Source organism: Puntigrus tetrazona, unplaced genomic scaffold (genome assembly GCF_018831695.1).
Source record: "Puntigrus tetrazona isolate hp1 unplaced genomic scaffold, ASM1883169v1 S000000270, whole genome shotgun sequence".
NCBI classification, from domain to species: domain Eukaryota; kingdom Metazoa; phylum Chordata; class Actinopteri; order Cypriniformes; family Cyprinidae; genus Puntigrus; species Puntigrus tetrazona.
The window spans coordinates 189774-202500 of record NW_025047932.1 but is presented as its reverse complement, the minus strand read 5'-3'; the positions used below and the strand labels follow the sequence as shown (position 1 = coordinate 202500).

The 12727-nt window shown below is 40.6% G+C and overlaps 2 protein-coding genes across 2 annotated transcripts in view; both read right to left on the bottom strand.

The window, feature by feature from the left end:
- Positions 1–7474, bottom strand: part of wnk4a (WNK lysine deficient protein kinase 4a) — a 42718-nt gene extending 35244 nt beyond the window's left edge. The window contains 2 exon segments of the mRNA XM_043231009.1: positions 6419–6964; positions 7361–7474. Coding sequence (XP_043086944.1) covers positions 6419–6943 — 525 coding nt within the window. The 5' untranslated portion in view covers positions 6944–6964; positions 7361–7474.
- A 1689-nt stretch (positions 7475–9163) lies between these two features.
- On the bottom strand, positions 9164–12103 carry vps25 (vacuolar protein sorting 25 homolog). The gene is made up of 6 exons (XM_043230925.1): positions 11971–12103; positions 11349–11494; positions 10756–10809; positions 10590–10678; positions 10021–10096; positions 9164–9690 (listed from the first exon to the last, which is right to left on the bottom strand). The coding sequence occupies exons 1-6, from the start codon at positions 12015–12017 to the stop codon at positions 9578–9580; spliced, it is 525 nt and encodes a 174-aa protein (XP_043086860.1). The 5' UTR covers positions 12018–12103; the 3' UTR covers positions 9164–9577.
- Between the last annotated feature and the right edge of the window lie 624 nt (positions 12104–12727).

Below are 12727 nucleotides of genomic sequence, written 5' to 3'. Positions count from 1 at the left end.
AACTATTCATCATTTTTAAGGATTTAAAAGAATAGTACACTCCGAAATGAAAACTGATCATTTAAAAATATATATTAATTTACTCCAAAATCTCTAAATCAGTGCCTCAGCAATGGATGTGAATGGGTGCCGTCAGAATGAGGGTCTAATAAAAACATAATAATCCCCAAGGATTACAGGCTCATATATGAGCTCCAAACATCTCCACCGTTTTCACGTCACACGTTTAATCAGCTGTTTGGGCTCTGATTCTGACGGCACCCATTCACCGAAGAGCATCCATTGAAGAGCTGAAATGCTAATCATTCGGTTTGATCTGTAATGAATTTAAATCATGAGACGGACCGAGTTTGAACACGAGTCTTAGAGTCAAATTATCACGCAGATATCATCTGTTATTAACAATCCTGTGAGATCTTGCTCACAAGCGACCGTTCGGAGGCCGTGTATCCGTGTCTTCTCTCAGTGTTAGTGCTGAGTCAAAGCCAAACCAGGTCAGGACACATCTGGACCGGATTATTAACCAGACCAACAATGAAAACATGGCACCAGTGCTTTAAAACACATCCCAGCAGTGTCCAACATTTCAAACGAACACGAGGCCGGAGCAGAACCAGGTCTGGAGTCTCCTCTCCTCCTCAGTCTCCTCAGTCTCCTCAGTCTCGTCTTGAGAAAGAGGTCGGGACCGATCGTGCTGTTCACCAGAACTTATAAAACACATGACCCTGAGGTCAGAGCTCTCCATTAAATCCAGAAAAGGCCAGATCAGTGAAAGGTAAAGCATGTCATAAAACACAGATTGATGCGTCTCGTTTCACAGCTGGACGTTTCTCTCCTCAACGATCCTCTTATCATTAAAACACACAGAGATGAATCAAAGCGCTCAGGCGAGGCACGCAGATCTTTCTCAGTGCCTTATATTCAAGATGTTTTAATGAAATGTCATTCGCAGGCATTTCTAATGTTGAACTGTCTCCATCTGTCACCGTTTACATTCAAATAATCAGAAAAGTCCACTTTTTGCATCACTCGCTCAGCAGTGAATGGGTGCCGTCGGAAAGAGTCAAAAAAATGTCTCAGCACTGGATTAGTTTCATCTTTTGTCTTCTCCAGATGTTAAGTGATGGACCGGAGTGCTGTGGATCATTGTGACTCTCATTCTGACGGCACCCATTCACATCCATTGCTGAGACACATTTCTCCAGACCTGAGGAAGAAACACAGTCCTCCTGACGATGAGCGTGTTTGCACTACTTTTTGGTGGAACTATTACTTTATTCACAAAGAAACAGCAAGCAGCGCGTTGAAATAAATGTGAAACGCTGCGACAATCTTTATTTAATTCAATCAGATGTAGCTCACACGACCTCGTTAAGATAAAAACTGACTTAAAACCGTCATCTCCTCACAAACACACAGTGCTTCGATCTCAACGAATCACATTCTGCCCGAATGAAGGCATTTCTTCCTAATGGGGAAATAAACAGAATAAGAGGAGTTTTCTTGTTCAAGCGTGATGCGGTTTGGAAAAAAAGCAGCGTTTTTTCCAATCCGTCCGCTCCGTCTCCTTTCAGATTGATTGATTGGTTTTCTTTACTCAGAGTGACTCAACGAGAGAGAAGGAGGTGAAGCTGCTCGCCTCGAGTCGACGAGGACTAAAGATCAGAGTGATATCCATCACGCCGTCGGCTGACGTCAAGCGTCTAGAGTCCCGTACATTCAGCACATCCCCGAGCGTCAATAAGGGTTTACTCTATAAAGAAGAGACGGATGTAGGTCAAACTGCTTTTGGTTCCCTTGTGAAAAAGAAGTGCTTCGGATCGTAATTACATAAGCGTGTTGACTGTTTAGTGCTGACTAAACACTCTTATATTACACTTGATTTTAAAGATAATAAAGAATTGCAACTTCTTCATTAATCATGTGCAATATAAATATAAATACTTGACATAAAATCTCAATAAGAATACATTAAAGTATATTTTAGTTTATCATAAATGCTTGTGAAACCACATACTTTATCTCTATTATATCTATTTAAGCACAGCTTAAGCTGCTTTAATAAACTTTTAATCAATCGTAGACTTGAAGCGCTGTCTTTCTAAAAAATGAAGAGAAGGTTTAGCTGAGAACATCGTAACTAAAAGCGTTACGGAGTCCTTCCCATCTCACTAGAGCTGAACATACTCAGACTTCATCTCAGGAAGAAAGCGGTGGGTCTCCTCAGATCCTGATCACGGGTGTGTTTTAATCTCAGGCGCACACATGAACACACGAGCGCTGCGTGACGCTCCATGACTTCCTGTAGAGGGAGGAAGTCTCCGCTGATAAGATGAAGCTCAAGAAGAGAAAGTCTGATAAACTCCAGACACTTATCAGCTGAACAAAGAGAGCCGGCGTGACGTCCAACGACAGAACCAACGAGAAAAAGACCAAATAATAGAAATGACACAGAATAGAGTTCATATACCATATAGAAAACATTTAGATATTAATACACTATGAAAGACATGTTATATCTGGTCAATAAATCATATTTAAAGAATTATATATATATATATATATATATACACTGTAATTAATTACATAGAAATATACTGTATTTTGTGATCAGATCAGATCCAAGGGTCAGTACACTTTGTTTCTTTTTCTCTTAGCTGAACTTTCTATTCATCTGTGAATCCTGAAAAATGAAATATATCTCAGTTTCCACAGAAATATCGAGCAGCGCCACTGTTTTTCACACTGATAATAGTCAGAAATGTTTGTATATTATTATGATTTCTGAAGATCATGTGTATTTATTAAGTATTTTTTTAGAAATGTTTAAAATATTACTTCTTTTTACACTGATTTTACTATGTTTATTATTATTATTATTATTATTGATCAAGTAAACGCCTTTATGAGCAAAAGAGACTTCTTCAAAAACATTCAATATCTTACTTTAAATATATTTATTTTGACTTTATCATGTTGATAAGCATAAATTAAACTAATACTTAATAATAATTTACTTGAATAATTAACAACTTTTTTCACAAGACCATGGTAAAAGTGGCTGAATATCAGTTCATATTGATTCAGCAGCAGATTAAAGAATATCAGACCATTTGAAGCAAAGAACAGCCAAAGGCCACGATGTTCTGCTCGGAGCACGACCGCATGCATTCTGGGACATTTCTGATCGTGAATGGGTTCAATGACATCAGATTTCTTTAACCTTGATCAACAAAAAGTCACTAAGCCAAGATTTTCAACCACTTTACAGCATTTAACCATTATATTTATTCGTTTAATGCATAAAACACATTGAACAACACAGTCTAAACGCCAATCTGGCAACGCTTTATTAGAAGAGCGCCGCTCTGAAATGAAATGTCTGTTGAGCTGCTCTACACTTTCGGTTTTTAAAGCAGCATGAACATTCTTCAAAGCATCTCATCTTTTGATGATGAGGTTTGGGACGAGATTCACTAAAAGGGTGAGTAAATAATGACTCATTTTTGAGCAAGCTAACGTCTGCGCTTCGGTCTCCAGCTGAAAGCGAGCGTTTAACCCCTCAGTCGAAGCTGATCTCAGACGCTCATTAACCCTGTGTTTACTCGGCTGAAGTTTGCTAACTCAGGCTTGTTCTGCTCATATCAGTCCAATCAAAACAAAACATGTTTTGCAAAGGCCATCATATCCTATTAAATAGACACAAATCATTAAGGGACGCTTAGCTCACACACACAGACACACACACACACAGACACACACACAGACACACACACAGACACACACACACACACACACACACACACACACACACACACAGACACACACACACACACACACACACACACACACTCACAGACACACACAGACACACACACACACACACTCACACACACTCACACACACACTCACAGACACACACACACACACACACACACACACACACACACACACACACACACACACACAGACACACACACACACACACACACACACAGACACACACACAGACACACACACACACACACACACACACACACACACACACACACACACACACAGACACACACACACACACACACACACACACACACACACACACACACACACACACACACACACACACACACACACACTCACACACACACACACACACACACACACACACACACACACACACACACACACACACACACACACACACACACACACACACACACACACACACACACACACACACACACACACACACACACACACACACACACACACACAGACACACACACAGACACACACTCACACACACACACACACACACACACACACACACACACACACACACACACACACACACACACACACACACACACACACACACACACACACACACACACACACACACACACACACACACACACACACACACAGACACACACACACACACACACACACACACACACACACACACACACACACACACACACACACACACACACACACACACACACACACACACACACACACACACACACACACACACACACACACACACACACACACAGACAGACACACACTCACACACACACACACACACACACACACTCACACACACACACACACACACACACACACACACACACACACACACACACACACACACACACACACACACACACACACACACACACACACACACACACACACACACACACACACACACACACACACACACACACACACACACACACACACACTCACACACACACACACACACACACACACACACACACACACACACACACACACACACACACACACACACACACACACACACACACACACACACACACACTCACACACACACACACACAGACACACACACACACACACACACACACACACACACACACACACACACACACACACACACAGACACACACACACACACTCACACACACACACACACACACACACACACACACACACACACACACACACACACACACACACACACACACACACACACACACACACACACACACACACACACACACACACACACACACACACACACACACACACACACACACACACACACACACACACACACACACACACACATCACACCAACTCCTCACGTCGTCCCACAAGATTTCCAACTACATTTTTGTCCATCTAAAACTAGAAACACAAGCATTCCACAAAAGTCTTCCTTAAAAATGTGAAAAACTAATTCAGAGTACTTGACTCATGTCTGTTGTATTTACAACCTTAAAGAAATAATGTTTTTGAAATAATGTGCATTCTAAACTATCATCAAACGGCACATCTGTAAGAAACAACAATAATAATCTCAATACAGACATTCATTTCAAACGATAAAACTCAATAGGATTTCAACTAACTATCCACCAGTCAGTTAACTACCCACCAGTCAGTTAACTACCCACCGGTCAACTAACTACCCACCGGTAAGTTAACTACCCACCAGTCAGTTAACTACCCACCAGTCAACTAACTACCCACCAGTCAGTTAACTACCCACCAGTCAACTAACTACCCACCAGTCAGTTAACTACCCACCGGTCAGTTAACTACCCACCGGTCAACTAACTACCCACCAGTCAAACATGGTAATAATAAGGTCCTGTTATAGTTAACAGAAGTTAATGCATTAACTAACAGTAAGTAAAACATTTGTTACAGCATTTATTAATCTTCACTGTTAGTTCGTGTAAGCTCAGCTGCATTAAATATTAACAGATACAACATTTTAAATTAGTAACGTATTATTGAACGCAAAAATTCAAATAAACCGAGAGTAAAAAACACAAAACTATTAATTTCATTGTTAATTTATTTGAACAAATCTGGTTTTAAAGCTTATAATAAAGTATTTATTAAATCACTGACGCTGATGTTTCTGGTTCATTCTGTTATTTGTAAAGCTTTATTAAATGAGTACTTAATTCATTTGTAATAAAACAATGAACTGTATCCAAATTTGAATTACTGTTTCTTTGCATGTAATCTCGGAGCAGGTCTTATTTCTAAAGAAAGATTTCAAGAAAGCAGTTCAAGCAGCAGGCGTCTCGTCAAACAGCATTTCAGAAAACACACGCTTTGTGTAACCTCTCAAAGTCATAAGAGCAAGGGTTGTAGAAACAAACAAGACACTGCATATATCTTTTATGCCAAAAACATTAAATATAATAAGTAAAGATATTTAATAAATTTCCTACCACCAATATCTCAGAGCCTCTTTTTTTGACTAGTAATATTCATTGCTAACGCCTTCATTTGAACAACTTTAAAAGAGATTTCCTCAATATTAAGATTTTCAAGGAGCTGTATCTCAGACATGTTTTCTTGTATTAAAGCGTTCCCTTACGTCTGGTTCTGCGCTCAGATCTCGTACCTGAAGCTCACACCAGGCCACCTCCACCGTGGTCTCCGTGTCCAGTCCCTTGTAGACCGTCTTGAAGGATCCTCTCCCGATCTCGATGTTGAACTTCAGGTATCTTCCGTCCGGGGACGTGGCCACGGCTTTGGTCTCGATGTCCTCCTTCTCCTCCTGCTCCAGGCGGCTCAGGAACGGCCGTCTCGGGGCCCTGCTCTCGGTCTTGGGGCCCTCGGTGTCGGAGTCGGAGCTGGGGGACAGAGGCGTTCGGACAGGGCTTGACCAGTCCCCGGCCGGAGCCGAGCCGACCTCGGCGGGAGAGGAGACCGGAGACGGAGACGAAGCCTCAGCCGCTCTTCTCTCGGACAGCAGGATGTTCTCGGTGGACCAGGACAGGGCTTTGGAGAGCGTCTCGCTGTATCTCTGCGGCTCGATGTCCACGCTCAGCTTGTGGAGCACGTAAGAGTTCCTCCGCAGGACGGGGACCCGGGACAGACAGTCCTCCTCCAGCTCCACAGACAACCCTGAGAAGCCCAGCTCCATGCCGAGCGGCTCTGAGCATCACTGAGGAGAGAAGACACGTCTTAAAGAGCAGGAAGAGCCTCCGTCCGGTCACATAAACAGGAGAAGCCGCTTTAAATACAATAAAACACTTAAAAGCCTGGTGTTTGGGAACAAGCCAAAACGTTTCTGATGCTGTGTGATGAGATCAAGTCAAAAAAAATCGAATTTATTCACTATATGAGTTTAGTTCACGCGCATTGCTTCTTGTCGGATAAAATATGTATTCTATTCAGTTCGTTTGTAGAATTTAAGCGCACTGTTTCCATCCTGCTATTAAGAAATGTGCTTAAAGACCGGAAACATAAGTCCTCCACGAACAACTGACAACGAGAAAACACGATAATGATAGTCTGACAACAGACACTATTAAAGAAAGCCTCTTAAGCTCATATTTACCTTTTTCTCGGAGCGGAGCGGAGTTAAACAGCGCGCGCTCGCGGCCGCCGTGCGTTCTGGAGAGGCGCGCGCGCGCACGGCAGCTCTTCACCGCGAGAGCGCGCGCCCGGCCCCGCCCCCTCCGCGTGACCCCGCCCCTCACCTGGCGTCGCGTTTCACCTGTCTCTGCCCGCGCGGGACGGAGCAGAAGATGTTCCGCTTGTGGTTCGTTTTCGCAGCGTTGGGTTACTTGGGAACGTGAAGACGCAGTAAGGAGTGTACTTTATTCAGTGTACTAGTGCAATTCATTCATCAATGTAACTGATTACATGCTTTTCTACATTTACATGTCATTCTCCCCCATAATTGTTTGCATAGGAAACAGGAAACACTGGCATCAATGCCTTGCGAAAAGAATTCATCTTAAATAAAAAACAATAAAGCATACCCATGAACCCAAATAAGACCTAAAACGGTTATTAAAAAACCATAACCCATCAAACACTCAATCACTGCACTGTATAAAAGAAATCAGTTCAATCTGTATGAGTGTGAGAATATGAAGACACTTAAAGTATACAGACAGCGTGTGACAACTTACCCCGGCCTGTCTGAGCTGCAGATGATGTTTCTCAAGAACAGTCTACAAGTTGTCCTTCACTTACATGGGTTTTTTTCCTGTACAGGAAATCTAATTATCTTTCACAAACAAAAAAAAAATGTCATTTCGATACGAGCTGAAAGACATAACTGCATCCCCACAAAGTCTGCTCTATTTCAGTCTCTTCTCATGATTCAGGACACGATTATTAAAAAACTAGTCGTGCATCTGATCCCAGAAGAGAATTAAGAAGAATTCTCAAACTCTGGTCCACATCTGAAAACAGAAAACACTCAAATCTTCAGCCTTCCTTGAATGAAATATCTCCAAAATATAATATCTACATCAAAGCAGTTTTGCTTCATGACCATCGATTCATAAACTCTAAACTGTCACAGAACTCTATATCTAATCTAATCTAATCTGATCTGATCTGATCTAAACCATCAAAAACCATCTAAAGCTGTGCACCAATAACACAACTGTGAAAATATTCTTCTTTTACTTTCTACAGAAGTTTGATTCACAAAAACCTTCTGAAACCAAAATAAACCAGACTCAGACAGAGTTTACAAATCATTATTATCATTATTATTATTATTATATTATTATTATTAGTCAGGCCTCGTGTTCCAGAGACTCTCGAGCGCCCCCTGCAGCTCTTTCTGATCACACTCTTATATGAACAAGAATTTAAAATATATTTAATATATAAATATTTAATATAATGTATTAAATACATTTATAATCTAAAATAAAAACTACAACATTTTTAAATTAGCTTTTAAATTAATATACTTTTTATATTAAACATTTTTAAATCTAAAATAAAAACTGTTTTTTAAATTAGCTTTTAAATATAAAAACGCTAATAGAAAAGGCTATTATAAATAAATAGTACATATATTTACAGGGTTATTATTAACTAAAAACCAAACCCATGAAATTCAATTTTATTATTTGAAATAATGAAATTTCAATAAAAAACGATTTTGATTTTTTTTTCTAAAACAATTAACAAAAGAAGACACACAATGAACTAAAACCCCAAAAGAAGAAAACAAAAGCTATTCACCAACTTTTAGGTGTTTTTAGGAAAACATTTAGGTGTTTCTCTAGACATCCGAGATGCTGAAAACCCAAACCATAAGTGTAATAATAATTTTCTTAATTTCCTCAGAAGCATGAAGCAGCACGAGACCTGAAGGAGAAACACAACGCACTTCCAAAACATCTCCCTGCTTTATTTGTACAGTCTGACATCGGTATAAAAGGTGAGAGCGGAGGAAGGAGGGAAGGACACCAGACTTCAGGAAAACCTTGATATGACTTCCTCCTCATCAGGAACCTTCACTAAAACCACGTCTGAGACCAGAAGAGCCACGTCAGCTTTGTGTTTCTACACAGAACAGTCCTTCGGGATTTACAGCAATTACAGAAGAGGGATACAAATATATATATATATATATATACACACACAAAACATGATTTATTCTGGGTCTGCATTAAGATGCTGATATTCCTTTCACTTTCTACAACTTGTTCCAACCCTTTCATTTAGTTTGGGCTCATGTTTGCCAAATAATGGTGAAGTATAGAGCCTGAAAAGATCCAAAGTGAAGGACGCGGGGCCCGCTTCAAAAGAACTTGACCCCTTTCCCGTCGTCCATCGTGATGAGTTCAGCCTTGCCTTCGGCCTGCAGGGCCTGCAGAGAGCGCAGCAGCATCCAGTCCTCCAGCCCGTGGAACTCTGAAACACACACACACACACACACACACACACACACACACACACTGCATCAGAGCTCAGTGGATGGGTGCCGTCGCAGCGAGGGTCTGACAGAAACAGCGCTCCGCTCCATCAAACTCATCCAGAATCTCTAATCTAAAGCACGTATTAGTTTAGAGCTGTTTTGGGTCTGTGCAGATTCCTCTCCTGATTCAGATCAGAACAGTTCACAGATTGTGTTAAAAATGTTACTCTTAATCTGACGGCACCCATTCACTGCACAGGGTGAGCGAACCGCATCTATTCTGCTGATATGATGCAAGGAACAACAGAAGAAGAAATATTTCTTACCTTCCTTCTCGGTGTCATCTCCGTTAGAGAGTTCATACAGTGTGAACACAGAGTTGATCATGCCATTTCTAGAAACCTGCGTTTCACGGGATTAGAGAAGAGTGTATTTAAAGGAAGAGCCTCTCTTCACAGCATGATTTATATCTGTACAGAAATGGGTTTCAAGACATTCAGGACTGTTCTCCAAGGCTGCGTTAAATTGATCAAAAGTCACAATAAAGAATTACAACGTAACAGAACATTTCTATTTGAAATAAATGCTGTTCTGAATGTTCTATTCATCAACAAATAATAATAATAATAATAATAATAATAATAATAATAAAGGGTATCAAGGTCTAAAAAAATGTGCCGCACAACTGTTTTTAACATTGATAACAATCAGAAAAGTTCCTTCAGCAGTAAATCAGTATCTTATTATGATTCAACTTTGTTCAGAAATACATTACAGCTCATCACATATTCACACGATCGCATAATAATTCATCTTATTACTGATTTTGTTGATCAAACAAACGCAGCTGTAGTAAGAAGAAGAGTCTTCAGTAAGCTCAGATGTGTGTCCTCACCCACTGATAAACCAGTTTCCCCCACTCCTCCGGTCTCCTCCACATTACAAGACATCGGGATTTATTCTTATCCAACCACTCCAGGTTTCCTGCGCCGAAGAAAAGATCAAAATACATTGAACATCCGTCTCCCGCGCTGGGAACCGCTCTCTGCTCATCAACCCACCTTTTTTTCTCAGTTCTTCAAAAACTACTTGTATGGCTTCCACTGAGAGTTTTCCTGAGAAGATCAAGTTACGGGAAACACACGCACGGCAAAAAAGAAACCTGATTCAATCGCAGACCTCCAGCAGAAAAACACTGATAGTGTTAGGGATGCACTGAATGTTTGGCGACGGGAAAAGTGAAAAGACAATTGCCAACTGGGTAAAAATAGCCACTTTTAGGGTGTGAGCCAAAATGTGAGGTTCTGTGTCTGTCCCTTTAAATGCAAATGAGTTGTGTTTTCAGAGAAGAGGGCGGAGCTTGAAGAGCTGCTGGTCTAATAATAATAAATAAACACACTGCACTATTAATACAAGTCCTTTATCCTTACAGAAAACAACAGATGTGTGTTTCTTTACAGAAAAATACACAGAGGTGTATTTTTGCCATTATAGGCCACACAACTGTGTTCAAACACCGAAGATTTCTGCATACTACGTCTCTTTTAAGTAACCATGTTTAACTGAGACTAAACCTCATAGTGAAAAACCTTGCATGCGGTCTACGTGTCCCTGCTCTGTTAAAAGAGGGACGGCCAGCGTTTAGAGAGGATACGCTGGATTTTGTGGTTGTTGAAGACCGGGCTCTCCTGCGCCTCCAGCACATCCAGGGTGTAGAGCTTGCTCTGTCTGCAGAAGGACAGAACCAGGGAGCACCAGGCCGCCAGCTGCTTCTGCCTCGTGTCAACATTGGGCTGGAGTCTGAAAAAGAGAGACTCAGAGACTACAGCATCCCCTGCATAACAGAGCACACCTTATACTGTCATAACAGTAATGCAGATTTATTAAATCACGCCTTACAGACACATATTGTAGGGATAAAAAATACCTGGTATAGTTTCAAAAACGCTACATTTGCATCAAATCGAGTTTTTTCCCCAATAATATAATAATAATTCCAGATTATTCCTTTATAAAAGGTCATTTTTACTTGATGACATTTTACTCTTGTTGCAAGTCACAGAAGCATTATTGACACCCGCCTGAATTAAATATGATTATGATTTGATTTCATGAAGGCGCTGGTTTGATGACTTCCGTAGCGAGACACAAACAGACTTTATTCGCGGTTTCAGCGGAATATTTCTCTCCGGAGTCAATGACTGAACGAACATCTCGGACACAGCCTGGCTCTTCATCTGCGTTCACTGACACCGACGACGAAAAAGACTACTTACGTGAAAAACGGAGGAAAGTTATACTGCCAGGGCCACTCAAAACTCATCGCAGATTTCTAATAGTTCCGTTACGGGAATCTGCTTCCGCCCTGCTCTCACGGGAAACACCCGCCAAAATAAAAGTCTTTGGGGCCGTCGCGCGATTTAAAAATGAGAATAATATAAGCAGATAAAAAAACAATACAGTGTAGTGTTACCGTGCCACATTATATTCGTGTACAAAAATGGTCAGTGTAATGCTTTTGACGTGCAGAACAATTCATTAGAATACGTTTTATATGCAGATTAAAAAAAAAAAAGTATGTTAACATAAAACATTTACATTTACATTTACATTTAGTCATTTAGCAGACGCCTTTATCCAAAGCGACGTACAAATGAGGTAGGCATATAGAAGCAAATTAATATCAGCAAAAGGGCAGTAGTGCATAAGTGCTCTTGAGTGGGGTCTTGTCTTACCTAACGCAGACACGAGGCTTTTTTTTTTAAACAAGAAAAGGATAGGAAGGAGCAGGAGAAGAAGAAGAGAGTGCTATCAATGTTGGGTCAAGTGCAAACGAAAAAGATGAGTTTTTAAAACATACGAATGTATTTTAAACTTATTATTTAAGCATATTAAAAATTGGATCAATAGAAGGGACCGATTTTATTGATTTCAAATCTGCCGAAACCCAAATATAACGTGTTGAAATGTTATGAAGAAAGCTTGACATATAAAATAATAATAATAATAATAATTAATTTCTCTTTACATATC